At 58.7% G+C, this 27,609-nt stretch overlaps 2 protein-coding genes across 3 annotated transcripts in view; both read left to right on the forward strand.

Moving 5' to 3' along the window:
• Positions 1–1,539: 1,539 nt before the first annotated feature.
• On the forward strand, positions 1,540–16,814 carry SEZ6 (seizure related 6 homolog). Of its 2 annotated transcripts, none has more exons than XM_074922851.1 (17): positions 1,540–1,683; positions 9,537–10,112; positions 10,185–10,318; positions 11,191–11,383; positions 11,733–11,918; positions 11,994–12,162; positions 12,567–12,733; positions 12,816–13,010; positions 13,426–13,564; positions 13,645–13,841; positions 13,918–14,112; positions 14,195–14,386; positions 14,466–14,663; positions 14,764–14,802; positions 14,915–15,035; positions 15,118–15,220; positions 15,893–16,814. In XM_074922851.1, exons 1-17 carry the CDS (start codon positions 1,617–1,619, stop codon positions 15,923–15,925), a joined length of 2,904 nt encoding a protein of 967 aa, XP_074778952.1. In that variant the 5' UTR covers positions 1,540–1,616; the 3' UTR covers positions 15,926–16,814. The 2 variants fall into 2 exon arrangements, with proteins under 2 accessions (XP_074778952.1, XP_074778953.1); XM_074922852.1 differs by having other exon boundaries at positions 1,541–1,683; positions 15,909–16,814.
• Positions 16,815–17,435: 621 nt separating this feature from the next.
• The window catches only part of PHF12 (PHD finger protein 12), a 33,102-nt gene continuing 22,928 nt past the window's right edge, over positions 17,436–27,609 (forward strand). The window contains exons 1-2 of the mRNA XM_074922777.1: positions 17,436–17,841; positions 18,179–18,360. Coding sequence (XP_074778878.1) covers positions 17,776–17,841; positions 18,179–18,360 — 248 coding nt within the window. The 5' untranslated portion in view covers positions 17,436–17,775. The remainder of the gene's footprint in view (positions 17,842–18,178; positions 18,361–27,609) is intronic.

The raw sequence follows: 27,609 nt of genomic DNA on the forward strand, positions 1-27,609 counted from the left end.
ACCATCCCCGAATCTTTGAAGGCATCTGCAAAGAGCTTGTTTGCTTTGTGCTGAAACCAACAGCCACCGGAGACAGCCCCTCATTAGCAGTCCAGGTACATGCCTGGGGAAGCGTTGGGCGTATTATAATTATTTGAATTTCATAATATTAGAAACTTCAATTTGGCCTCAAAATGCTCATCTTCCAAGCCCAAGCAGGGCTTTGGTGCATTAAACATTGATGGAGCTACCCGAGGATCAAAGTTTTGAGTTTACTGCTGAAAATGCTTTGTGGGAGCATCAGCTGCCCCCCGCCCGCACTGCAGGCCCCCCCGGGATGGGAAGGACCAGGGCACCGCTGCCTGCCCCGCTCCCACCGAGGCCGTGGGGCTGGTGGCTCGCAGCCCGAGCCGTGGGGCTGCCTGCTGCTCTTCCCTCCCCATGCCGAGCCCTGCAGCTTGTGGTTTGCCGTTCTCTGTGGCAGGAGCGATGCGTGTCGGCAAAGCAAGGCCTGGGATTAAAAATAAAAACCCACCCAGTGATGGTTGCGTGGGCCGTGTTTGCAGCCAGGGCTGGCTGGGCTGCGGGGGATCCGTGCCGCGCACGGCGTCAGCGTGGAGAGGCGAAGCCATCTGGGCTTTCGCGGAGATGGGGAGGGGGTTATTAAACAAAGAGCCTGGTTGGGTTTGGGTTTTTTTTTTTATTTTTAACACACGCGAGAGCCGTCCGGCAGCCAGCGCGGAGCCGCTCGGTGCTGGTGCCAACGCCATCTGCCTGCTGCAGGGCTGGCTGCCCCCTCCCTGCTGCCCGGCCCTCCTGGGAGAGTGGGACCCCCAGCCAGGGGACTGGGGAGGGGGTGTCAACCCCTCACCGTAAGGAAGGGGCCCCCCTCTCTGTGCTGTGCCCAGCTGTGAGGGCTTCCCTGGGCCCAGGTTTCCCTGCTTGGGGGATGATGAGCCCAGCCCCAGTTGGGGCTATTTAGGGATGGGGAAGGACAACTGGGGGGGGTTGTGGGGGCTGTGTGGGGTGAGTGTCCTGGAGGGTGCAGCATGGAGGGGGGACATAGAATATGGTGGGGTGGGCACTGAGGACTTTTCCTGCATCCTTCGGTGGGTCCCCAGCCTGGGGGGGTCGCTGGTACTTGGAGCAGGCAGGAGACCTCCCCCCCAAGCCCTCCCCCAGTCTTCAGCTCCCAACATTTGAAGACGCCGCACTCGGAGAGTTACGGCGCGGCTGGGGGGGGGGGGAGTGTGGCAGGGAGGCGCCCCCCCAATCCTCTTCCCAGCTCTCAGGATTGGCGGGCGCCGCACTCGAGGCGTTACGGCGAGGGGGGAGGCGGAGAGAGCCCCCCCTCCCGCCCCCCTCTCCCAGGGATTGTCAGGCGCCGCACTCGGAGCGTTACGGCGCTGGGGCGGGGTGGGGGGGGGGGCGCGGCGGGATTTGCGGGCGCCGCGCTCGGAGCGTTACGGGGAGGGGGGGGCGGCGGGATTTTCAGGCGCCGCACTCGGAGAGTTACGGCGCGGGGCGGGAGGGGCGGCGGGGGGGGGCGGCGGGATTTGCGGGCGCCGCACTCGGAGCGTTACGGCGCGGCCGTGCCCGCAGCGCGGAGCTGTCCGCGGTGCTGACCGCCGCCGGCCATGGGCTCGCCGCCGCCCGCCCTGCTCCTGCCGCTCCTCGCCGCGCTGCTCCGCGCACCGGCCCACGGTAAGCACCGACACCCCCCACCCCGGTTACCCCCCATCCCGGTTACCCCCGCCCCACACACACCGGCCTCCCCCCCTAAACCCGTGCCGGTGGCCCCGGCCCCGCTCTGTCGCCGTCAAACTTTGCCAACTTGCGCTCGCCCCCGGGGAGGCGGGGGCGCCCCCCCACCCCCGTTCTCCCGTTAATTGCCCCCCGCCCCGGTGGCGCGGGGAACGGGAGCGGTCGGGGGCGCGCAGAGCGGTTTGCAGCCGGGCTGGTGCAACGCCGCCCCCGGCGGGCTCCGGCGACAGCCCCTCTGCCGGTATTACCGGCGATTGGCGGGGGGAACGGCTGCACCGGGGGCTGAGCAGGCACGGCGCCGCCCGGCGGGACCCGCTCCCCCCAGCCCATCGAGCCACCCCCGGCAGGGCGTGAGCCGGTCCCTCCGTGCTGTCCCTACCGTGGGGGGAGCGGGGCTCCCCCTGCCCCGGGCGGGGTGACCCCTCCGGCTCCGCGGAGGGCGCAGGGAAGACGGATGCTGGGTGTTGGTCCTTCCCCAAGAGAGCAGCCAACACCCAGCTCGGCTCGTTGGCTCTGCCACCCACGGGGCATGGGCTGCCTTCCTGCCTGCGGCTCTGCTGCCCCCCAAAACCGGGACTGGGGACCCACCGGGGCTTGGGGAGACCCGCCGGAGCTTCGGGTGCCTTGGTCCATTGCGGCCATGCGGATGGTGGGCGACATGCGTGGGGCGAGGAGCGGGTGGGGGTCTGCCGCTGGAGAGGGGGCCGGCGGGATGCGGGTGGGGGTCTGGCATTGGGGGGAGCCCAGGCAGGATGCAGGCAGCGGGGCGCAGGCTGCCCGCACGGCTCGGCTGAGCTGCAGGCAGCAGCCGTGCAGGGAGTTACATAAACTCCCCATCTGGCAGCCGAGCCCAGCCCGGGAAGGGTGTCGTGGCCCTGTGCCCGCTGCTATTCCTGTCTCGCTCCGCCACAGCCCTCGTGCTTGAGGGGGGGCAAGTGTGGGGGACCCTCTGCAGGGCAGCAAGTGGGGTAAGAGCACGGCACCCCCATCTCCTGCTCTGCTGGGGGGGGGGTGGGGTGTCCCTGTTTCTGGCTCTGTCTTGGGAGCGGGGTCCTGGGCAGGGCAGGCTTCCCCTGAGAGAGGCTGGTGCTTACCATGTCAGATTAATGATTTCTAATGAGCAATTACCTCTAGTCAGTCCCCTAATTTCTGAATATCAATAAAGTTAATTAAACTCTGCATGTGCATTTCCCAGAGTGTTAGAGGTAGGGATGCCCTGGGAGGTGCTGAGCTCTTCCCAGGACTCAGAGCCACAGGGTCCCATCCACCCTGTGCCCCCCGCCACGTGCTGGCAGCTGCCCATGGGGCTCAGCCACCCGCTCCCTGCCCCCATCAGACAGGGCTCCCAGCCCAGCACCCTGATTTCTGTGCAGCGTCACCACGCTCGGTGTCACCGTGGCCTTGACTCGGCATTGATGGGCTGGTGCGTGGTGGGGATATGACATGGGTCTGGGGGACATGGGGATGGGGGGGGTCTCAGACCCCTCTCCCATGCTGGGGTGATGCCCCTTGAGTGGGGGCAATGAGGGCCTGACCCTGTCTCTCTCCTGCCACCCTGCGCAGTGGCCTGCAGGCCTGTCCCAGCTGTGGGGCAGCCCCAGCCCCCGGTGCCCACATGGGTTTTCCCCAGCAGAAAGTGGGGTCTGGGCCCCACAGTGCTGGTGCAGCTGGGGGGCACAGCTCCACCCTGTCCCACCGCACCCCCTCTCCCCAGCTCTCCAAAGCCAGGGCAGGCCTGGCTTGTTTTGGGGGACATCTTTGTTATGCTGAAGGGAGCTCCTTGTAATTTGGGGTCCTGGCAGGTTGAGGGGACGGGGAAGCAGCGTGGGTTGTGGCGGGGGGCTTGGGGCCTGGCTGTGCCCCCGTGAGCTGCGCTGTGCCGTCCAGCCTCAGCTGGGTGCACCGTGCCCACAGGGATGGTGCATCTGGGGGACGTGATGTCCCTGGGGATGTGGGTGCTGGTGGGGGGGTCTCGGCGTGAGGAGGGGGCTGGGGAAGGAAAGAGGCGTCTGGTACAGTAATTAACGGTGTGTGCGCTAGTCGCTTGCGTGCCTCAGAGGAGTTCTTCACCGCCACGCTGCCGTGCTGCCAGGCCAGGATTATCTGGATAATGCTCTTAAGCCGGAGGGCGGGAGGACAGGGCTGCCCCGCGGGGAGGCGGGCTGGGCCAGTCTCCTCCATCACCCCCCTGGGAGCCTGGTCGCCGCAGGACCGGCTGCGGGTTAGAGCTGGTGGGGATGGATTTGGCACATGGTGCTGTGCCGGGTAGGGCTGCCAGCCCCAGGCTTTGTGCAACCGCCAGGCAGATCTGGAACAGCGGGAACATGGAGGGGAAAATGGGGTGCAAAGGAGCCTGGGCAAGGACATGACAAGGGCGTCCCTAGGCGTGGTGCAGAGCAGTGGGGGGACCCTCCACGTGCTGCTGGTGGGACCCCCAGACTGGCACGAGGCTCACCAGGGCTGTGTCTCGCCCTGTGCTGGGGTGGGGGCCAGGGCTGGCCCCGGGCTGCTGGGCCCCCCGCGAGCACAGGCAGGCCCTGGGGGAGGCAGATGAAGTTGTGTCTCCGGCGGCTCCGGCGGGAGAGGATAATTTCGCCTCCAATCAATTCTTTAAATGCACACAATTGAAAGATTGCCTTTGAAAGCTGCCTATAACCAGGGAGGTAATGGATTCCCTCCAGTCACAGGCAGCAGCTCGGGAGCGGCAGCATCCTTTCCTCCGACTGCTGGGGACACGGGGCCAGCCGGGGGACTGGCTCCTCTCCCACCACCTTGGGTGGGCAAAGGGGTCACCTGGCCCTGTTGGAGGCAACGGAGGATGTCTCCATCTGCCTGGCTCCCCCCAGGCCTGCCCTGTGCTGAGATCCAATGCCACTCATCAAATTTTTGGAGGGTCCCATCAGCCAGGGTTGGGGATGTGCTCGATCCCTTGCCTGTGGGAGAAGCAGCAGGAGCCGGCCCACGCGCTTGCCATGCCAGCAGGGGTTATTACATATATAATTTAAATGCAGTAACGAGCTGTGCTGAAGGGATCAAATATTAATCAGCCGTGAGAGCGCTGCTGTGACCCTGTGAAAATGGAGCGAGGTGTTTGCAATGCCAGATCAGCTGGCAGTGGGGGCAATGCCCGGGCAGGGGGGCCTCTGGTGGTCCTCAGCTGCCCTGAGGGATGGCAGCAGTGAGGGACACATGGCCCTTGGTGGCTTCCAGAGCTGGATGGCTCATCCTACACGGGGAGCAGTGATGGGGCAGGCCGTGGGGTGTGCTGGCAAGGGTATGCTCGTATTGATATCCTGGGGGGACAAAGGTGGGTGTGGGGGGTGGTTGGGATGCCGGTTCCAGAAGGAGCAGGCAGTGATGCTCCACGCTTCCCACCCGCGGGGAGAGAATGGTGTCTGCAGGGAAGATGACATGGCTGAGCAGCCCAACACAGAGCCCGACGAGCAGCTCTCGCTTGCCTCCCACAACCAGATTTAAATTACTGTCGCCAGCAGCGGGCGGAGGGAAAGGGAGCTGGGAGGGCAGTGTGGCTCTGCTCTCCCTGCCTGCCTCCTGCCCTGCACAGGGCAGGCAGACCCAGCACCCAGGGGTGCCCTGCAGGCTGGGTGTCCCCTCTGCTACCTTGGATGTGCCGGGGGGTGAGCTGTGTGGGGTCCTGGAGGACCCCAGAGCGGGCACAGAGCCCTGGGAGGAGCTGGCACCCATGCCATGAGCACCCTAGGGTGGTTCAGAGTGGGCGCTGCCTAGCAGCGGAGGCTCTGTCACAGGGGATGCTGATACAGGGTTGGGGGGGCTGATTTAGGTGGTGTCAGAATGGGGAGGGGGGACCTGGCACTGCGCAGCTCCAGCACTCAGGTCCGAAATAGCAGCAGACATGCAATTTATCACTGCCGCTGCTCAGGGAAATTGCTGTACAAATGCATTAGCTCCGCAGGGAGAGCGGGAGAAGCGGGATTACACGGGCCGTGGGCGGCGAGGAGAGGATGGGGGCACCACTGGCACCCACCAGCTGGGGAGGGAGAATAACCCCGGGGATAGGCACCCCAGTGCCCGCTGGGCTCTGCCCTCACGCCCGCCCGGTGTCGGTGATGCTCGGGGCTCGGCGCTTGGTATGTCAGCCGGCACTCGGCTGCCGCCGCCGCGATGCTCCAGGGAACCAGTTGCGGCGACATGTGACATGTGTCAGCGGGTAAATGACTGTTCAATTCAAGGAGAATCGCAAAACATACAAGGTCAAACGCTTCCCTGCCAGCGCCGCCATGAATATTAAAGCTGGGCTCTTCTGGCAGCCTCTGGGGCTGGTGGCCGTGCTTGCCTGCAGTGGCACCGGGGCAGCCCTTTGAGTTGCCCCCCTGGGTGTTCTGGCAGCCCCGGCTTGGCCGTGGGCATCTGGGCTCGCTGGTGGTGCTCTGGTGGAGGAGGCCGTGGGGCAGCAGGACACGGGTGCCAGTGTAGGTGCCCGGTGGTGCCAGCGGGGTGCCCAGCTCGCTGCGCCGGGGGCTGGTGGGTGGCCTGGGTGGCACGGGGAGCAGGGCTGTGCGGTGGGGAGCTGGCTGCACAGCCTTGCCTATGTCTGCCTGCATCTGCCTGCACCTCATGCAGTCTGCGTGCACCTGCCTGTGCTCACCCACCCACTCCTGCTTACACCTATCTGCCCACCCGCTGTCTGCACTCACCCATCCCTGCCTGCGCTCTTACACCACCCACAGGCTCCTGCCTGCATCCTGACACTGCCTGTACTCTCACGCTGCCTACGCTCGCCCACCCACCACCTGTGCCCACTCCTCATTCCCTGCCTGCTCCTTTCCCACAGGGTCTTCTCACCTGGAGGAAGGCAGGAGGGTGCTCCCTTCCCTTTTGGGGGTCCCCATCCCCCAGGGCCACCAGAGTGGGGGACAGAGACGGGGATCTGGCATCAACCAGGCATGTCCCTGCTGCTGTGCCCGCTGTGGGGACTGGGGGGGGCTGGGGGCCATGGGTGGGGGAGTGTGGTGCCGGCTGCCTGACAGCTCATTCATCACCGCTGCCGGCCCTGGTTGCAGGGGCAAACCCAGATTGGATTTTAAATTGGAAAATAAACCTAGACTCCTGTGAGCCCCAACCCCTGCCCTCCCCCTGTGCCAGGGGTCTGGCTGCCTGTACCTCCTGCCTGTTGGGGCTGCCAGCCCCCTTGTACAGGTGGGGAAACTGAGGCACGGAGCACAACATGCCATGGGGCCGTGATGCCCCTGGGGCAGCTGAGGGCCTTGCCCTGTCCCCTCCGCTGAGCCGGGCACTGTGTTATTGCTTTCTTGGTGGGCAGCATTGATCGGTGCTCCCCAGGTGGCTGCGTGCCGCCTTATTTATTTATTTGTGACAGCAGGCGGCATCGATTTTTGCCGGGGGGGGGGGGACAGCTGCCCGCCACAGCCAGATTAGTCTCCAGCATCTCCCCGGCTCCTGGCTGTTGTTAATAGACTCCCGCCCAGCAAAGCCGGTGTGAGGGATTAGGACCCCGGCCCAGCTGCAGCTGTGGAGATATATCATGCACACCAAGGGACTCCTGTGGGCGCCCAGATAGTGGGGACTTGATGGCCCTTTTGCAAGGGTCTGTGCCCACCCTGAGCCCTGTGGGGGTCCCTGCTGGGTGCCAGCGCCTGGAGGGGTGGGTACTGCATAGCAGGGGTCCCTGTGACCTCCCCGGTCACCTTGGGGACACGGGAGGGACACAGCTGTGACACGGTCACTGGAGATAAGCTGCTTAGAGCCAACTGTGGAGGTGGAGACTCTAATCCTGTGATGCTCGAGGGGCATGAGTGGTAACATCTGGGCACAAGTGGCAACATCTGGGCACTCGCTGCCTTCCCACAGTGTCCTAAGCATCCTCCATCCCCCAAGGGCCAAGAGCATCCCCAGTCCTGAGCATCCTCTGGTGCTGGCAACATCCCGTGGTACCCAGAGCATGTCCTGGTGCCAGGAGCATCCTGTGGTACCCAGAGCACCACAGAGAGCCCAGGGCAGCACCCAGTACCCAGGAGGCACTGCCCAGCTCAGGATGCCACAGCACCCAGATGGGACCTGCTGTAGGAGCCTTGCTGTGGGGTCTGCCCTCACCCGTCAGCCCCAGTGTGGGGACCACTGTGATCCCCAGCACCCTGGGCAGCTGCGATGCCATGGGCAGGGGGGTGCAGGGAGCCGGAGTGGGCATCTCTGCCCCAGTCTTCACTGCGTGGGGCAGCCACAGTGGCGCAGGGCCCGGCCCTGAGTACTAATCTGCTATTAAAGACTAAAAGAGATTTTGGCGCCCTTCAGTATAAACTCATTAACTTTTATGTTCAAATAAATGGATCCTATTAAAAAATAATTCTAGCCTTGCTGGGGGGCAAGTGAACCTTTCGGAGTTGGTGCGGCTGGATGCTCGCCTCCCTGCCATGCAGCTGTGCCCAGGGCATCATCACCATCCCGGGGCAGCGGGGACACAGGGTGGGTGCCAGGGCAGTGGGGATGCCCGCCAGCACCCAGCAGTTCCCCCTACGCTGCTTGCCCAAGCTAATGTCTCTTAATAGTCCCTTAAAAGTGGCAGTTGCAGAGTAATTAATCTTCGCGGGGGCCTGCCCTGCTACGGATCGGTATAATTACCCGGTAATTGGCAGTATCGTGTCATCAGCGCTGGTGCACGGCGGCGAGACATGCCCACACACTATCACGGCCTCACACCCTGCACCGAGCCACGGAGGGATGCTGGGGGCCACGGTGGCATCCTCCTTGCCGTGGTACAGCGGGACTGGGGAGCTGTGCCCCCCGGGAGGGGGAACCGTGCAGTGCTGGATCCGGCAGGGACACATGCTGGGTGGCTCATTAGAGCTGATTAAATACTTTTAGTTTTGGTCTAAAGGCTGTAAACAGCTAGGCTGGGCACACCGGGGATTTGCTCAGGGGCTAATGCATGGGAGGGTGGGGGGCTGTGGCTGCGGGTGGGAGGTGGGTAGCATCAGCAGGGAGGAGGTTCCTGGTGGATTGACACTGCCCAGGAACAGCTTGGCTGGGGGGTGGTTGGGGAGAAGATGAGCTCTCACCACCTCATTACACTGGTGGCCTGGAGCAGGGTCCCGGTGTTCAGGCTCCGGTGGCAGCCCCGGTGCAGCTGGTCACGGCTGACGTGGCAGTCACCTGCGTGTCTGCACCACAGGGATGCGGGGGCCCGGGGGACCCTCGGCACAGGATGGCCCCCTCCATGGAGGGGGACAAGCTGTGACAGGGGACACCCAGCCCCAGGGCTGTCCCCACCCGGGCTGGGTCACTGGAGGGGTGGGTACCCCTTAACATGGTACAAGCTGCAGCTGTGCATTAATTAGCCAGGGCTTAATTGTCAGGACTGTGCCTGGGGGGTGCTGGAGCGAGGTGTGGCAGGGCCCCACTGCACGCGGTCGATGCCCTTGTTTGCCGACCCAGGGCTGGTGCAGTATTGGTGTGCAGGGCAGCGTCAGTCCTCGGGGCGGTGCTGGCCTGTGAGGAAGCGTTGGTCCATGGTGACGTGTTGCTCCCCAGTGCAGCACAGGCTTGTGGCACCACACCAGCATTGGTCCTGGGTGCGGTGTCAGTCCCCAGTGCTGCATCCATCCCTGGCCCATCACCAGTCCACATCCAAGGGTTGGTCCTGGGTGCCACAGCGGGCACAGCACTGGTCTGTGGTGAACCTTCGGTCCCTGGTGCATCACCAGTCCCTGGTCCATGGCATGTCACCGGTCCAGAATGAACAATGCAGCATCAGTCCATGGGTCCCCAGCACTCCACACTCTCTCTTCTCCCCCCAGGCTTCAACGGGCTGGCAAGGAAAACAGGGGAGAGCGCTGAGGCTGAGGGTGAACCAACGGCACTGCCCACGCCAGCGGAGCGGGAGGCAGAGGCTCGCTTCGTGAGCACAGCGCCCACACTGAAGCTCCTCAACCACCACCCGCTGCTGGAGGACCTGCTGCATGAAGCCTTCCTGAAGAAGGACTACCTGGGCCAGGCACCATTCTTACCCGCTGGCCCTGGCCCCCTTTTGCCTGCCAGTGCCCTTCAGCCGGACCCTGGCCCCCCGGCCCCTGAGCCCCCGCCACGCACCCCTGCCCTGCCCAGAGCCGCCTTCCCCACCGACCCGCTGACCACCCCGGCAGGGCGCCCAGGGCCATGGGGGGAGGCGTGGGGGGCCATGCCGGGTGCCGACCCCTCGTGGTCCCCCACTGGGGTGTTGGAGTCAGGCCCCGTGTCCCCCAGCCAGGCACCCACCACCTCTGGCACGTCCCTGGAACCCCACACCGGGGCTGCCGTGTTTCCTGGGGATGAGGAGGGGACCACCACCACCTCTACCATCACCACCACCACTGTCACCACGCTGCAGGGGCCAGGTGAGCACTGGGGAGGGAGCTGGGGGGAGTTGGGGTGAAGTGGGGCTGAGCTGGTGTCTCCTCTGTCGCCAGTCCCCTGCAACCGGACACTGGCGGGCCCTGAGGGCTGGTTGGTGTCCCCGGAACCAGCTGGGGTCCCCTATGATGGCAGCCTGGACTGCACCTACACCGTCTCTGTCTACCCTGGCTACGGCGTGGAGCTCAAGGTGAGCTGGGGGCTGCGGGTGGGATGGGGTGCCCAGTGCCCACAGTCAAGCGTGGCCCGTCCCCTGCTCTGTGCCGTGGCTGAGTGGCCATGCACGGTGCAGCATCTTGTGCCTGTCCTTGTCCCTGTCCCCATGTCCCCAAGCCAGGAGAGACAGCTCGGGGCATCACCCAGCCTCGGGCCCTGGGGCAGGGAGGCAGGCATGTGGACTGGTGGGATCCCCATGGCCACTGGCTGCAGTGGGTGGCAACCGTCATGGAAGAGGCAATGTGGGAATTAATTACTGAAGCACCGATGGGGAAGGCATAAGCAACGCTGGCGGGTGTGACGCTGTGGTGCAGAGCCAGGAAAACCCAGCACACACCTGCCAGGAGCAGAGGCTGACAGCAGCTCCTGCAGTGCCGAGGCCATGTGCTGCTCCCATCCACGGCACGTGGCTGTGTGTCCCCACCTCTGCTTGGCCCCACTGCCTGGGCCACCATGGGGCAGTGCCGTGGCTTGTCAAAAGCTGGCGGTGAGCAGCTCTGCGGTCAGCCCTCGCTCCTCCAGCTCGCACAGAAATATTTGCCAGTGCTGCTGCTTGTTGCCGTGCAGCACTGCTTAATTAACATCATTAATAGCAAATTGCTCTGGAGGGCTGGCTGTCGGCGTGGGCCTGGCTGCGCCGCAGTGCTCCGGTGGAACCGCTGGCTGGGCCCTGCTGCTCCTCTTACCGCAGGATGGTTTATGGTGCTGCCAACCATGTTTGAGAGGTGCTGCCCCGCGCAGACGAGCTCCAGCGCGCTATCGACCGCGGGCAAGCTGCCTGAGGTCCGGCTCCGAGCCGGGTGCTGGGGCGATGCCAGGGCGGTGATGCCTGGCCGTGCCCCACAGGTCCAGAACATCAGCCTGGCAGACGGGGAGACGCTGATGGTGGAGAGCACAGGGGGCCTGGAGCCCACCCTCCTGGCCAACGAGTCCTTCCTGCTGCGGGGCCAGGTCATCCGCAGCCCCGCCAACCTCCTCACCCTCCGCTTCCAGAGCCCCCGGCCCCCCAGCCCTGGCTCCTACTGCTTCCACTACCAAGGTATGGGGCAGTGTCCACCGCCGGCACGGACCCCCTGGTACCCCCTCGAGGGCTCCCTCGCCAGCACGGTGCTAATTTGGAGCGTGGCGATGCACGGCAGAGTTTATCTGTGCCACTGGCAGGTTAAGCGGGCACCGACCCGGGGAAGAATGCTAATGGAGAGCTAATTGGCATGAGCAATTACAGCCTCATTTAGCATCATTACCAGCAGCCATAGGCTCCTGTCACTCAGCCCTGCAGCACCCAGGCACTCCTGGGGGGGCTGGGGAGGTGGGTGCTGGGTGCAGGGTGGGCTGGAGTCCTGGGGGGGTTTGTCATCCCACCCCATAACGCCACCACCTGCCCCCAGCCTACCTGCTGAGCTGCCCCTTCCCAGCGCGGCCGGCTTTTGGGGAAGTCTCGGTCAGCAGCCTGCACCCTGGCGGGGACGCCCGCTTCCGCTGTGCCGCCGGCTACCAGCTGCACGGCGCCCGTCGGCTCACTTGCCGCAATGCCACCCGCCCCTTCTGGAGCGCCCGCGAGCCCCTCTGCCTTGGTAAGCACCAGCACCCGGGGGGACATGGCGCAGCTGACATGGCACAGCCGGCCACTGATGGTCCCTCTCCTGCAGCGGCATGTGGTGGGGTGGTCCGGAATGCCACGGTGGGACGCATCGTCTCGCCTGGCTTCCCCGGGAACTACAGCAACAACCTGACGTGCCACTGGCTGCTGGAGGCACCCTCTGGCCACCGACTGCACCTCCACTTTGAGAAGGTCTCGCTGGCAGAGGATGATGACAGGTTTGGCTACAGGGCAAGGGGAATGGTGGGGAGGTACCCTGGGGCAGCTCCACACCAGGCACAGGGCCAGGTTCAAGGATGGGGATGGGTGACATTGACCACATTCAAGGATGGGTATCATTGGTCATATTCAAGGATACATGCCATTGGCCATGTTCAAGGATTGGTGGTTGGCCATGCCCAAGTGTGGGCACTGTTGGCCATTGGCCGCGGTCAAGGATAGGTGCTGTTGGCCATGTTCCAGGAAGATACCACTGGCCGTGCCCAAGAGTGGGTGCTATTCATCATGTTCAAGGGTAGGTGCTGTTGGTCATGGCTGGGGCTGGGTGTTACTGTTCATGCCCAAGGAGGGGTGCTGCTGGTCATGGTCAGCACAGCACCCTGCCCCTGCCATGCCTCGGCAGGCTCATCATCCGCAATGGCAACAACGTGGAGACACCACCAGTGTACGACTCCTATGAGGTGGAGTACCTGCCCATCGAGGGGCTGCTTAGCACCGGGCGCCACTTCTTCGTGGAGCTCACCACCGACAGCAGCGGGGCCGCTGCAGGCATGGCGCTGCGCTATGAGGGTACGGGGCTGGGGCAGAGGGGGTCACCTGGGCATCCCTACACCCACCTTGCCCCTGTGGACCTTCACTCCTGTGCCCACAGCCTTCGAGCAGGGGCATTGCTATGAGCCCTTCGTCAAGTATGGGAACTTCACGGCCAGTGACCCCCGGTACCCCGTGGGCACCACAGTGGAGTTCAGCTGTGATCCTGGCTACACGCTAGAGCAGGGCTCCACCATCATCGAGTGCGTTGACCCCAGCGACCCGCAGTGGAACGAGACGGAGCCGGCGTGCCGTGGTGGGCGCTGGGGCTGGGGAGCCAGGGGGCTGGAGCTGGGGGTTCATGGGTACCAGAGTTGGGGGGTGCCATGGAGACAGGGTTGCTGTGGATGCCAGAGCTGGGGATGGGCCACAATGGATGCTGGAGCCACCATGAAGTGGTGGGAGGGACACGGTATGAGCTGGAGCCAACGGGAATGGTGGGTGCTGGAGCTGGGGTGCTGCAGTGGGTGCTGGGGGTTGCTGTGGGTGCCGAAGACAGGGACTGGCTGTCACGGATGCTGGAGCCACCATGCCATGATGCGTGCTTGAGCCGGAGCCAACATGGATGGTGGGTGCTGGAGCAGGGGGGCTGCAGTGGGTGCTGGACACTGGGTGGTGGGTGCTGTGGCGGGTGTCCCCATGGCAGTGCCGAGCCCGGTGTGCGCCCACAGCGGTGTGCAGCGGGGAGCTGACGGATGCGGCCGGTGTGGTGCTGTCACCCAACTGGCCGGAGCCGTACGGCAAGGGCCAGGACTGCATCTGGGGGCTGCACGTAGAGGAAGACAAACGCGTCATGCTGGACGTCCGTGTGTGAGTGCAGGGGCCACTGGGGTTGGGGGAATGGGACGGGGTCTGTGTACCCCCCCATCCTCATGGCCCTGCCACCCCAGGCTGCGGTTGGGCACGGGGGACATGCTGACCTTCTATGACGGGGACGACCTGACGGCGCGAATCCTGGGCCAGTACACGGGCACCCGCGGCCGCTTCAAGCTCTACGCCTCCACCGCTGATGTCACCATCCAGTTCCAGTCCGACCCTGGCGCCGGTGCCGGTGCCTATCGGCAAGGCTTTGTCATCCACTTCTCTGGTGAGCCCCATGGTGGGATGGCATCCCCGGTGTCCCCAGTGTCCCTGCCACCCTGCTCACCCCACCGTCCCCACAGAGGTCCCCCGTAACGACACCTGCCCCGAGCTGCCGGACATTGCCAATGGCTGGAAGACATCCTCGCAGCCGGAGCTGCTCCATGGCACCGTGGTCACCTACCATTGCTACCCTGGCTTCCAGCTGGCTGGTACCGACCTCCTGATGTGCCACTGGGACCTGACGTGGAGCGGCGACCTGCCCTCCTGCGAGCGGGGTGAGCGGCGGCCACCGGCGTCCCCCTGCCCTGCAGCGCATCCCCGGCGGCCGCCGTCACCGCCGGTCCCTCCCGCCCGCAGTGACCTCCTGCCGGGACCCCGGGGACGCCGAGCACAGCCGCAGGGTGGTCTCCAGCCCTAAATTCCCAGTGGGAGCCACTGTGCAGTACGTCTGCGACAAGGGCTATGTCCTGGCGGGTGCTGGGACCCTCACCTGCCACGACCGCACCGTGGGGGGACCCAAGTGGAGCGATCGTCTCCCCAAATGCATCCGTGAGTTGGGTACCTCCTTCCGAGGGACGTCACCCAAACCAGTGATGGGTGCTGATGTCACTGTGCCCCTGTCCCACAGCGGAGACGTACGAGCCTTGCCACAACCCCGGCGTGCCGGCGGGCGGGCGGCAGAGCCCTGAGCGGCGGCTGTACCCGGCGGGAGCCACCTTGCGCTTCTCCTGCACCGCCGGCCGGGTGCTGCTGGGTGAGGGCAGCCTGCGCTGCCTGCCCGGGCACCCCTCGCACTGGAGCGGCTCTCCTCCCATCTGCAAGGCGGGTGAGAGGACCCCCCAACCCCATCCCCAGCACCCCACCAGCACCACTTGGCACCCCACTTCTGTCCACTGATGCCAGCTTTTTTCTTCCACCCCTTCCAGCCTCTTATGATGAGTTTTACAGCAACCGCAACCTGGACGGTAAGGGCAAGGGTTTGCTGCAGCAGCCTAGGGTGCTGGGGTGCAGATGGGCACCCAGGGGTGCATCTGGTGTGGGGTGACCCCTTGGTGAGCCCCCAACTCTCCTGGACAGCCGTGGCCAAGGCCGTGCCCTCGGGGACAGCGCTGGAGGGCACCAATGTCGCTATTGCCATCTTCCTGCCCGTGCTGGTGGTGGCCCTGCTCATTGGGGGCATTTACCTCTACTTCTCCAAGTGAGTGGCTGGGTGGCCCCCGTCACCCCATGGGGTCCCCATGGCCCCCCCACTGCCCACCCCAGCTGCTCTCTCTCCACAGACTCCAGGGGAAGCCGGGCCTGCAGCTGCCCCTCTCTGGTTCCCACCCCTATGATCACATCACCGTGGAGTCAGCTTTCGACAACCCCACCTACGAGACAGGAGTAAGTACTGGCCCTCATGCCCCCCCCCAGCAGGGGCTGAGCACCTTGGGGACCCTGAATCAGATGAGCCATGTGTGCCAGGAGCTGTGCGTGGGGTGGGACAGGCATGGGATGGGGCCATGCAATCCAGGGACCTTCTGTGGGATGGGACATCCATCCAGGGACCATTCACATGATGGACATCGATCCAGGGACCACACATAGGACGGGACATCCATGCAGGGCCCATGCATGGGATGAGACATCCATCCAGGGACTATTCATGGGATGGACATTCATCCAGGGACCACACACGGGATGGGACACGGATCTCAGGGACCACACATCACCTGGGGCATCCATCCCAGGGACCACACATTGGATAGGACATCCACGCAGGGCCCACACGCGGGATAGGACATCTGTCTAGGCACCACATACCATCTGGGCCAACCATCCAGGGACCACACATGGGATGGGATGTTCATCCAAGGCCCATGCATGGGATGGGACATGCATCCAGGGACCACGCATCACTTGGGACATCCCTCCCTGGACCACACATGGGATGGAACATGCACCCCCAGGGCCGTCTGTGGTCTGGGATATGCCCCCAGGGCCTTATGGGGTGGGAGATGCCCCGTCCCTGTCCCGGGCACCCCGTCACACCACTGAGTGTCCAACTCCTTGCAGTCTGTTTTCTTTGCAGGAGACGAGGGAATATGAGGTGTCCATCTAGGTGTGGGCAGTGTGGAGCTGGGCGCTGCAGCCACCCCTCCCGGGCCCCCCCGTGCCCGCTGGCCCCCGGCACGGGCCGGGCACACCTCTCCCAAGGAGACTCAAGCCGAGCGCTCAGCGGGACCGACCCGGGCGCCGGCCACCCCCCTGCCACCCCCAATCCACTCGGACCCCCGTGGGGTCTGCCCGAGCCTCCCTGACACCTGCCCGCCCCCCCGTTCCGGGCTCACGGGGTCTTGAGCCAGGAGGGGTCCACGGGTCCCATCCTGAACCCCCAAGCCCCCCGCAGGGGCACAGCAGCCCCCCAGCCCCCGCGATGGAGGGGGGACCCGGGCAGAGGGAGCGGGGCCGCAGGGACCCCCCCAGGTAAGGGCAGGGCTCCCCGGGGCTGCAGTGGGGAGGGGGCAGCGGGACACCCTGCAAAGCCCCGCGGGGGGAGCGAGGGGCTTGGGTGGCCACTGGGGTGCCCCCCAACCCCCCCCAACACAGGTCCTGGCCCCCCCTGCACCCCGTGTCTCCCCCCACTGCCACGCAGGGACGTGTTTCCCCGCCCCGTACCCCGAGCATGCTGCGTCCCCGACTCCCCCCTCCCAGCCCCCCGCTTGCTTCGCCCTCCCCGGGGCGTCCCCTCTGCCACCGGCGTGTCCCCCCCCCGCCGCACCCCACGTCCCGGTACCCCCGCGGGGCCGGGGCCGGGCCGCCAGCCCGGGGTGACGGGGGGGGCAGGGGGGCACCGGGCATGGCTGTGCCCCCCCGCCGCGTCCCGTCCGGGCTGGTTGTCTCGGCCCCGGCCCCAGCCACCCTCCCACCCCCCCGACCCCGGTCTGAAGAGGACATTCCCCCCATCTTTGGGTTGTTTCATTAATAAAAAAATGGTGTTTTAGAAGAAGCGGTGGCGTCTTCCTCAGCAGAGCCGAGCAGCCCGGAAAGGGGGCGCGGCCCCCCCCAGGGTGCGCCTTAAGCCCCCCCTCCCACATCCCTACCCCCACCCTGCGCCCCCCGACAGCATAGCGGGGGGGGGTGTGTATGTGGGGTGTATATGGGTGTCACTGCCGCTTTAAGAGGAGCGGCCTTCGTGGCAGTGACGTCAAGCGCAGGGTACCGCCCCCTACGCCCTGGCGTGCCGCTCGCCGCGCGCCCCCTGCCGGCGGGCGGGCCCCGCTGCCCCGCCCTGCCCTGCGTCGTGACGTCACGACGTCCCGTTACCCTTTTCTCCCTCCACCCGTTTCCCCCCCCCCCCCCCCTTCCCGCCCCGGAACGTGACGGCAGCCACGCGCCTGCGCGCCGCCCCGCCTTCGCCCCGCCCCTCCCGCGCCCGCGCCGCGCCTGCGCGGGAAAGGGGCGGAGCGAGGCTGGCGCGGGGGGCGGTGCCGGCCTTGCGCCTGCGCACTAGCGGCGCGTCCACCACCCCCCGCTGCCCCCCCCCGCCCCAAGCCGCGCCAGGGCCGCGAGCGGGAGGCGGCGGGGCGCGGTCTGCGCATGCGCGGGCGGCGCGGCGGCGGCGGGGCCCTGAGCGTCGGCGCCGCCTGTGTGTGGTGCGTGTGCGGCGGCGGCGGGCGCGGGGCCGCGCCGCCCCCTCCCTCCCCCTTTGCGCGGCATGGCAGCGGGCGCGGGGCCTCCCGCAACCGCCCCCGGGCCCGGCTGGAGGAGGAGGAGGACGACGGGCAAGCCGCAGCGGCCCGTGGGCTAGGCCCCGCCGCCCGCCCCCGCCGCCCCCTTCTCGACGCGGAGCCGCCGCCGCTGAGGGGCCGCTCCCCCCACACCCCTACACCCCCACCCCAGCTTTGCTCCCTCTCGCCGGGGGGGGGGGCTCTCGGGGCCGCTCCCGGGCTGGATGAATGTGGGAGAAGATGGAGACCAAGACGATCGTCTACGATCTGGACACCTCCGGGGGGCTCATGGAGGTGAGAACCGGGCCGCGGGGGGGGAGGCCTGACCGGGGAGGCCGCGGGGCTGCAAAATGGCGAGGGACCCCCCCCCCGGAGCCCCGTGGCCATACAAGGAAGTGCGAAGGGACGGAGGCGGCTCGCCCAATCCCCGGGAGAGGCCCTCCCGGACACGGGGCCGGCGGGCGGGGCGGGCCCGGCCGAGGCCCTGTACCGTGTGTGTGCCCCCCCCCCCCCCCGGCCCCGCTGGGCCCGGGGCCGCTTTCCCCTGGCAGACGGCTGGGAGAAGGGGGCTTGGGATCAGGGTCCGTCCCAGCCCCTCAGAGCCCCTCTCTGTCTGTCTGTGCATGTGCAGCAAATACAAGCCCTCCTGGCTCCCCCCAAGAGCGAAGATGGGGAAAAGAAGAGCAGGAGGCCCGAGAAGGAGCCCAGGCGAAGTGGCAGGGCCACTAACCACGATAGCTGCGATAGCTGCAAGGAAGGAGGGGATCTGCTGTGCTGCGATCACTGCCCTGCCGCTTTCCATCTCCAGTGCTGGTAAGGCTCGGCGCTATCTCCCTCCGGATCTGGCCGTCGCGGCCCAGGCAGCACCTTCCCTCCAACGGCTCCCGCTTTCCGTTAGGTCCCTGCCTTGCTCGGGGCGGCTGGGGGGGTGGGGGGTATGGTGCCGGGCGTAGCAGGCAAGGGACAAAAAGAAGGTGCAAACCCCACTCAGGTTGATCCCCCGAGACTAATCCACATCGGCCAGGGTGAAAAGCTTCCTGACTGCTTTCTCTGGGGGGGTAGGGGGGGGTCCACCACCCTCCTTTCTTTTTTGTGCTGAGCAGTGGCCGAGAGGCCTTGCAGAGGAGCGAGGCCGCTGGCTGCACAGCCTGGCTGCTTTGCTGCTGCCCCTACCCGGCCTTCCAGCCCCCCCCCGGAACGGATAACTTCCTCTCCTCACCCCTCTCTAAGGGTGCTTTGCTTCGGGGGGGCCTCAGGAGGGTCCTGACCGGAGCGGGGGGAAGCGGCGGTGGCGTCTCCGCACCAGGCCTTGACGTTCCCAGCGCTTCCGTGCTGCTGCAGCTGCTGGGAATAATGGAGGTTGCTGTCTCTGTGTCTCCCTGCCTCACTGTTTACAATATGGCGACCTTCCTTTAAATTATATTTTTATTCTCAGCGCCATTTTGGCTGCATATATGACTTCCAAACCCTCGCAGCGCTCCTCCAGTATCTCAAACGTGAAAATACCTTCCCTGTGGAAATCCAGGCTTCCAGACTTTAAAATTGGCCGGGTTTATTCCTTTCCCTCCTTTTTTTCCTTCCTCCTGACTCTTCGGACCTGCTTGTCTCATCTGTGGGAGTGACTGCTCTGAATTGGGGGCAGTCGGGTCCTCTTGCTGGGAGTTGTGTGGCTTTGTTGATGAGGGCAGATCTTTCTGCATGCAAATCTGGGTGCCCTGTGGGAGCTGAGGTGCATGTGGAGGCGGTGGCAAAGCTCTAGTCGGTAGAGGCTGCAGCGGGAAAGGACTCTAGCTGCCTTCCCTCGCAGCTTCCTAAGCTCTCGGCACAAAGCGACCCGCCAAAGGCACCTGAACTTTCCGTCCTAAAGTTTTTTTTCCTTTCTGCACCGGGAGCCCAGATGCATCCGAGGCTGCCTTACCCAAATCTCCCCTTCAACAGTTGACACAGGCGGGCGGTTTGTGTTAAATTAGCACAGCCAGAGTGGATAATGGAGTGGAGGAGGGAGCGGGGCAAGTCAAACAGCTGGAGCTTGGGCGTACAGAGTATTCTTCCTTAGGGGAGATTTTTTAACCACATTCCTTTCTCTCTTTCATGCTTTGGAGCTTTGTTTGCCACCCTGTTACAGCTGTCTCCTCTTTGCTTTTTTTTTCTTCTCTGTTTTTTTTTTTTTCTTCTTTTGCTTGGTGGTTATACTGCGTTTATATGCTAATTGCAGGTCTCTGAACACTTATTAAAGTGATTGCTGATACCAAGAAAACTGACTGTGCGGTCACAGTTTTGTAGGGAGTGTCCCGTTAGCAGCGTGTAGCCAGACGAACCCGACAATGCTGTAGCGTGCAGCCATGACATCATCCCTCCTACCCTGAGGAAGTGCTACTGGTGGTGGTGGTGCAGATCTTCTAACATTTACTAGGAGGACACTATTTTTTTTTTAAAAATCCAGCTTTTTTGCTGAGCTTTAAGGGTTTGTTTTGTTTTATCGGGCGTAGTTGCTTAAAACTCAGTGTTTGCTTTCAGATGTTGCCGAACACATCCTGACCCTTCTCTTAGTGAGGCTGGAGCCATGGCTACAACTTCATATTCGGAAATTTTTAGCTTGACTAATGCTGTAGAGTTTCCTGGTTGCCTCTGAATCCTAGTTAGTCCTAACTGTAAAGGAGACGACTTTGTGCATGGCTAAATCTGGCTGAATTTCATGGCTTAATTTAGCAAGTTTCTTATAGTTAGTGAGTGGGAAATGGTCATGTAAATCAGATATCTGTAAAGGTTTGGCTGTACTTGAGCAAACTGCATTATAATTATTAAAAAAACCCTCTCTGGCTAACTACTCACCCTTCAGAACAGAAGGGGCAATTCTGATTACACCGTTTCACTTCATCTGTTGTCTTTCCTGGGGTATCTCAGGGGATCATTTTGACAGCAGCCCGGTCTCTGCTGCAGGAGGTGGCATGGTCTGGAGTGACGCAGCGGGCCAGCTGTGTGCTGCTGGATAGACTTCACCTAAAGGTGTGGGCCTGGTTCTGCCTCCCTGGTCGTGGACCTCTGCCCATTGCTCAGCCTAGGCCTCCAAGTGAACCAGGTTGTTTCGAAGGGATGCTCAGGTTCTGTTTTTGTGTTTCTTCCCTTTACCTCCTACACCTTGCTTAAAGTAAACTTCCGTTCTGGATATAAACTTAGGCATAAAGGCAGCTCTTGCAATTTCCTTTCTGCCTCCTTTTTTTTATTTAAAGAATAGCAGCTGTAATGCAGTGCTTGTTTTAAGTCATTTGAATAGCAGTTTAAATATACAGCTGGGGCATACTAGCTGAATTGTGTTGACAGCTTACCTGTTCTTTAAATATTTCTTGTAAGTTTTAGTACCGGGTTGCATTTATTATCAAAATAGAAAAAAAAAAAAGAGCAGCTCTTAACTGGTCTAGGATTTGTAATCACCTGGTTAAAGCTGTATAGGAGAGGCCATGTTATAAAAGAAAATGAATGACAAGGGTGTGATCAGCCCAAGTCATGCAGTAGGCTGGAGACAAACCCAGGAGTTAACCCAGCTCAGTGGCCCATAAACTAGTTTTGTATCTTCCTGTGTAGAAGATGATGGCTTCAGTATTGCTGCTTCTGTATCGTGTTGTTTAAACCTATAGTGAGCAAGTTGGTTTCATTAGGTAAGTGTGTGGTTCTCAAACTTCAGCAGTTTGCCTTAACTTCAATTTAGTATCTAAACCCGTTGTTTTCTGCAGAAAACAGAAGGTGCTTGGCCAAAACCCCCAAAACTTTCCGAATCTGCTAGTGTTACACATCTTTGATGGTAAATAACAAGTTTTGTTGATAGGCTGTGGGGACTACTGCTCTCCTGAATTAATGTGGGTGGAAGTGGCTTCCCAATTCACCTGTCAGCTCTTCTCACAACTGCATTTCAGAATCGCTAGTTTAGCGTAAAACTCCTACAGGTACTGTAAGTCTGTGGCCCGGGAGGGTCACTGGCGGGGCATCAGAAAGACTGGCTTGGTGGGAGGGATACAGGGAAGTGTAAAATCCCTTCCAGATACTCAGCTTTAATGTACTTGGATTACTATCAGTCAGGTGACTGTCTTCAGGTTTGAATTTACAAAGAAGTTTTTTTTCTGTCCTTAGTAATTCTTGAAAACAGAGCATAGGATTTTTAGCTCTTAAGTCTGCTTTTAGTTACGTTTTTCACCCATAATCTGCTGCTTTGGGTAACAGTGCAGCATGCATTTTCATTCTGATGTTCTGCCTTAACCTGGGGCCCTGGGAATGGTGTATGCTCCTTCTTTACGTGATTGAAAACCAATTTTCCAGTACTGTTCTTCCCCATTTATGTCCTCCTTCTGGTTATGTGATTGTTAGAATTCCCTGTATTTTCTTGAGCTCATGGTAAACTTGATTCTTGTTGAAGTCTGCTTCCAAAGTGCCTGATGTTGCAAATTCATTACAGCTTCACTGAAGGATTAGAAAGTTCCCTGGGAGAGGAAAAGTTTAGTTAACAAGCTGGGGGAGGGGAGTGACAACAGGAGGGAGAACTAACACAGAACAGTTTTGTGTTTGTTTTTTCCCCTTTTTTTTTTTTTTTTAAAGTCTCACTGCTTGAGTTTCTGGTTGGAGGAGCCCAAAATCGCTAACCCTGTTGAATGCTGCTCTTCACATACAATTTATAAGAGGGACTTGAAGCCCTGCTAGCGTGGCAAAGTGATCTGAGTTGCCTAAAGCTGCCCGTTACGGTAAAAAGACAGTACCAGTTTTGTGGCAGTGCCCAGCAAAAAGCCTTCCCTCAGCTGCTGGATCACCCCACAGCTGTGCTGGGAGAGGTACGCTGCATCCCTACTGGGGCCTGCTAGCTCCATCAGACTTTCTGCAACACTTGCCTCTTGGTGTTTATATTTGGAGCATTTGGCTCCATTTCCCCTCTGATTTGGCAGTCTTCGCCAAAGCTCTGTTGTCGAAGAACTGGAGTAACAGAGCTGCAGGGGGAAGTAGAAGCTAAACTAGTTTTGCATATTTTCTATGAGTCACAGCGGTTAAGTACTTTGCACAAATAATGGAAAAAAGTTGTTTGATAGGACATCAGTAACTCTTTCCCCACCTTATTCAGGTGTGAAATGTCCTGCCTTGGCATTTGGTCTAGCTTTGTTTTTTTTAAAATATCTATTCTGTGTGAGGAGAGGGAAACATTAGCCTGTCTATTGTCTTAGCTAATCCTTCCCTTAATGGACATCTTTGGCTGCCTTGGGGCGTTCAGGTGAAACTTTGGAAACCGAGTGGTTTGAAGCATCTGCTGCTTCAAGAAGTAGCAGGATGTCTGGAAAGGTGGGGAAAGAGGCAAACTTCAGGCCTCATGGTGAACTACAGAGGAGGAGGGTTTCAGTACATTGAATTACATGTGTCACTGGCACTTCTGACAGCTTTAAAAAAAGCTTGTAGATTAACTCCGCAGAAAGTTTGTTTCCTGAGGTTTTCTAGTTTTTGTTGTTGGGTTGTTTTGGTTTTTTTTACATTAAATGACTGGCAAAAACCTACTTTAAGATCAGAGCAAGCTGTTTTGTTCCAAACAAATTTAAATCTACCTATCTTAACTGGTAGTTTGTTAAAGCAGTATTGGTTTAAGTATATACTTTTTAAAAAGAAACACCAACTTCTGTTTTTATGTATCTTTGGCTTTGATATTTTGGTAGGGTTGGGGCCTAAACCAGAAGGAAGCAATTGTACTGGCTTGGTTTCTCGGTGCAGAGGGTCACTGCGCATGTGTCTGCAGATGTGGTAACATGATCAGCCTTGGCAGTTGTGTTCAGCAAAGTTGTACCAACGAGATCTTTCGCTCTCCTTATTTTGTCCTAAATCTCTCGATGCAGTGGCAGATAAGGTCAGCCTAAATCTACAAACTTATTCTGAGGGCATGAGAAAACCATTCACAGTAAGAATTTGATGAAGTAATCTAATCTGGGGACTTGCAAACAGTGATTCTCACCTGTGTGTGCATGTCTGTTGCTTGTGTTAAACTGAGCATGAGCAGATTTTGTGTGTGGGCAAGAGTTGGGCACTCAGATCAAGCTGTGGATCACTGCTGCTGTTCTCAACATCAGTGTAAAGTGGTAGAAGCAAGGCATTAGGATTCTGACAAAGTCAAGCCTGGGGGGTGTTTAACTCCTTAAGTTTTGTTGTCAGATGTGGCTGCTGTATGCATTAGTGTTATGTCAAACACCTGTAATGGGCTGAAGCTGTTTAAAAGGGCACGGTATGAGACTGTTAATAAGGAAAGTTCTCTGCTGTTTTGTCTCTTTGCTTGGGAAAGTGCCAGTTTTATGTTGACTGGTACTTGTGGAACTGAGAAACCTTTTTTTTTTGTGCTGCTGTGGGGTCCATTTTTGAGTTGACTCCTCAAGCTCAGTAGGGTGCAGCAGCTCGATTCGAGGTGGGGTTCATGGAGGGCTTTGTTGGTGCTGCTCTCGAGCTGATCTTTCCTGGGATGTCAGACCTGCAGGCATGACTCAGGGAGCCTTTCAAATCATGGAAAGGTCTTCCCAGAGGAATTCCAACTCCTCCAGGCATTTGCAAAGGAAATTCTTAATTGGATTAGATTCATAATACTAATCTGCTAATGACTGTTTGTTATGGTGATTTTAGCACTATCTTGTAAATATTTTCACCTTCATTTATGTTGCCTTGTGTCTTTTTATCACATACAAGCTCAGTGCTAAGATTATACAGCTGCCTACGGATCTTATAGTTGGGAATGGGAGGGCTACTGTGTTTATTACACAAAATTGTATAAGGCTTGTAATTCTCCCCTCTCCATTTCTCAGTGTTGCTTTAGCTGGGGGTAGTAAATGGGAAGCAGTAATGATTAGCATGTCTAACACCCAGCTGTACTTCTCTTACAGTGGATGTGAAGGACATCTGGGATGGGGAGTGCCCCCATAGTGTTGTCAGCTGCAGAAATGTGTATTTATAGTAAGAGTCAGGACCAAACATGTATTTTTCTCCCTGAAACTGACCTTTTTGACTTGGGTTGTAGGTGCTGTTGTGCTGGTGTGAACACCACCTGCGCTGAGGGCAGGCTCTTGGCTGTCTCCTTGTGTAGGACTGACTCAGTTCGATATTTCAGTTGTAGCATCAGTACTGAAACAGGTTTTGTACATAGTAAAGGCACTAACATAAATTCTTCTGTTTGTTGACCCGCACAAGTGGATGTTAAACTGCTTTTGTTGCTACATTGACTCACTGATATGTGTCAGGTTGGAGTCAGTAGCAAGTAGCAGGAATCTGATGTGAAAGAAAGGCAACAGTTACTTCCAGAGTTGGAAAGGGGTCTATCTTCCTGAAAGCAAGTGTTACAAAGTCTGAATATTAAGTGAGTGCTGCCTGGTGCGATATAAATCACTTATGAGAAGGATGTACCTGTTTTTTTTTTAAACCAGTCAGGAAGTAACCTTGGACTTGTGAAAATGCTAATGTATCTGAGAATATAATATGGCTTTGTTATAGGGGTATGGAGTACTGGATTTGAAAAAAGTGAGTGTAAGCGAAAAGCATCTTGCCACATCAGGTTACTGGCTAAACTTTTGATTTTTTTGTGACACAGATTGTCAGAGCTGGCATTTTCTTCTTGTAGTAGTCAATTTACACCGCCTCCAACTCCATCGCTCGCTAGATTTCTGCCCAGCTTCCTCAAAGGAATGCTGCAGTATCCAGTAACTCTGTAAGCTGAGTAAAAATAGTGTTGTACCTTCTCTTCAATGAAGTGGTTGACAGATATCAGTTGTAATGCAATTACATACCTTTTTAGGGTATGGAGTAAATGCTCCCTATAGCCAAAAATGAAGAAGAAAATTCTATAAATCATTCTTTTAGTTAGTGTATCAGATCTTGAGTACAAAAGGCAAAGAGCATCTCAGCCAGCTGGGGGAAATCTAGCACCTGAACCCAACTCTAACCTATTTCTGCTGACGTCTGCTCTGCACGAGTCACTTGAAGTGAACTAGATGGAGCTGGAGATTACTGACTTTGAACCCTGCAGAAAGCAGTGGCCCGAGGATGCAATTTAGCAGGCTGAAAACCCCATGCTGAATTTCTGGCAAGCACTAGTGGCTGGTGTGAAACACCTGCCTGTACAGCCTCTGACTTCGGGCAAGGCATCATGTGAACTTCCCGGTGATCTCCGTCTAGAATAGCAACAGGAGCAGCATATGAAGGTGATCCGGAAAAGGCAGAAAAGAATGTATACACTGCTTTTGAGAGGGTTTTTTGGTGGATGTTTCTATTACTGCTCTTTTCCCTCTCTTCCCCAGTGTTCTTGGGAAAGCCTAGTCCACGTGTAGATGTCAGAATTGCCCTCCGTTTGTGCCTTTGTGAAAACAAATTCATACTTCTGCTTTTATGAGTCTGTCCTTCATCCTCTTCTGATGTGCTGCTTTCCTTTTTTCCACCTTATTGCTTCTGTCCTTTCACCCCTGTCTCCTTTGAACACATTCAGTATGGCTAGGGCTGAATGTGTTCACTTCTCAGAAACCTCTCAGACCCGTGTTTTCATTATTTTTTTTTTTCCCACCAGAGATGTCTCTTCATTTATTGTTCTTTAAAGACAAAATTGGATGAAGTGATTCTCACTAGAGCTGTGTTGTTCCTCAGCCCTCTTTCTTTTCCCTGACGCTGCCCTATGTGTCATCCTGCTTTGAGAAGATGACTTCTAATCTGTTAAGAAGATGGTGCTATAAAGATCTGAACACTTAATAATGAATCTGGACATTGAATTCAGGCTATTGTTACTATTGTCTGCAGTACAGGCGTGAGTGATGCACGGGAAAGAAACAGGAGTTGGGATGTGCAGAATGCCTGAATTTCTGGGGCTGGCCCAAATTTTCCAAAGTCAACAAGTCTTCCTATTGACTTCCATGATTTCTGCTGATAAACACAAAGCTGGACGGTTCCCTAGCAGATATGTTCCAAATAGCAGAGTTCATAACCAACCAAACCAATCTAAAAAAAAAATAATCAAACCGCAGTGCAGGTGGTAGTATATGCTTTTTAATACATATTTATATAGATATATATATTTTTAATAGATTTATGGAAATTTAATATATTAAGAAAATACTTCCTTTGAATTTTTTGTCAGCTGTTAATGAGGGTAATAACTAATGGGTTGTCTAGGGAATGGTCTCTGTGGGCCAGGTTCTTTCTATAAATAGAAGTAACTAATTACATCAGGTGATCACATGTTTACATGCAGCTTATCCACTTTATTGGACTCTCCTGCTTGTTGGGTCTGAGACAATAAAGTTCTACTTCATCACTTCGGAGGGAACTTTTCTGATTGCCTGCACAGGAGTGCACGGGGAGGAGGCTGGGCCCCTGGTGATAACTGGGAAGGGAAGTGAGGTAAGGTAGATGACTTCCATGTCAGCTGGGCTTCCATGACGTTGTGCTTAGCTCTTTCTTCCCAGGATGAGACTAGCAGGAGCAGTTTGAGTAAGGATACAAGTAAGTAACATCACTGGCTTCAAAATACCTGAATTCACAACACACTAGTGTTTCGACTTGTGAAATGGTGCCTGGTTCTTAGGAGCATGGTAGTACTGCTGCTGGACACTTGAACTGCTGGTCAGCACAGTGTTCTGCCATCACTGTTGAATGGTGTAGAATGTGGAAATAAGCTCACAGTGAATGAAATGTTGGAATCTAGCTTATCTGGCCATATTTCCTCTTAAGCTCTTAAGATTTCGAGTCTTCCTCAGCTCTTGTACTGGCGTGTGGACAGATTATGTTAGTGTACCTTTATTTTTTCCTTGCATGCATCTTGTTTCTCGCTGTCTGGCCATATGATGGTGTTTTAATCCTGCTTCTGTTCTCTGTCTGTTGCTGAACCTTTATTTCCAACTCTGACCATGCTGTTGGAAAGATGCATGCTAAGCAGATGCAGTGTTCCAGATGATGGGATAACTGGTGACCTGTGAAATGGTCATTTCAGTTCTCTTCCTTGCATAGTGGAGCCAAAATAATCATGTACTGACCCGTTCAGTGGTGTCCAGGTCTCCTTGCTGGATGTTATTAATTTAG

This window comes from Athene noctua, chromosome 19 (assembly GCF_965140245.1).
Source record: "Athene noctua chromosome 19, bAthNoc1.hap1.1, whole genome shotgun sequence".
Classification (NCBI taxonomy): Eukaryota; Metazoa; Chordata; class Aves; order Strigiformes; family Strigidae; genus Athene; species Athene noctua.

Bases quoted from the DNA above. Each gene is read 5' to 3' on its own strand.
- SEZ6 (XM_074922851.1), top strand. From the start codon at position 1,617: ATGGGCTCGCCGCCGCCCGCCCTGCTCCTGCCGCTCCTCGCCGCGCTG. The intron at 12,163-12,566 runs GTTTGGCTACAG...ATGCCTCGGCAG, and splicing joins CTGGCAGAGGATGATGACAG to GCTCATCATCCGCAATGGCA. The intron at 15,221-15,892 runs GTAAGTACTGGC...AACTCCTTGCAG, and splicing joins ACCCCACCTACGAGACAGGA to TCTGTTTTCTTTGCAGGAGA.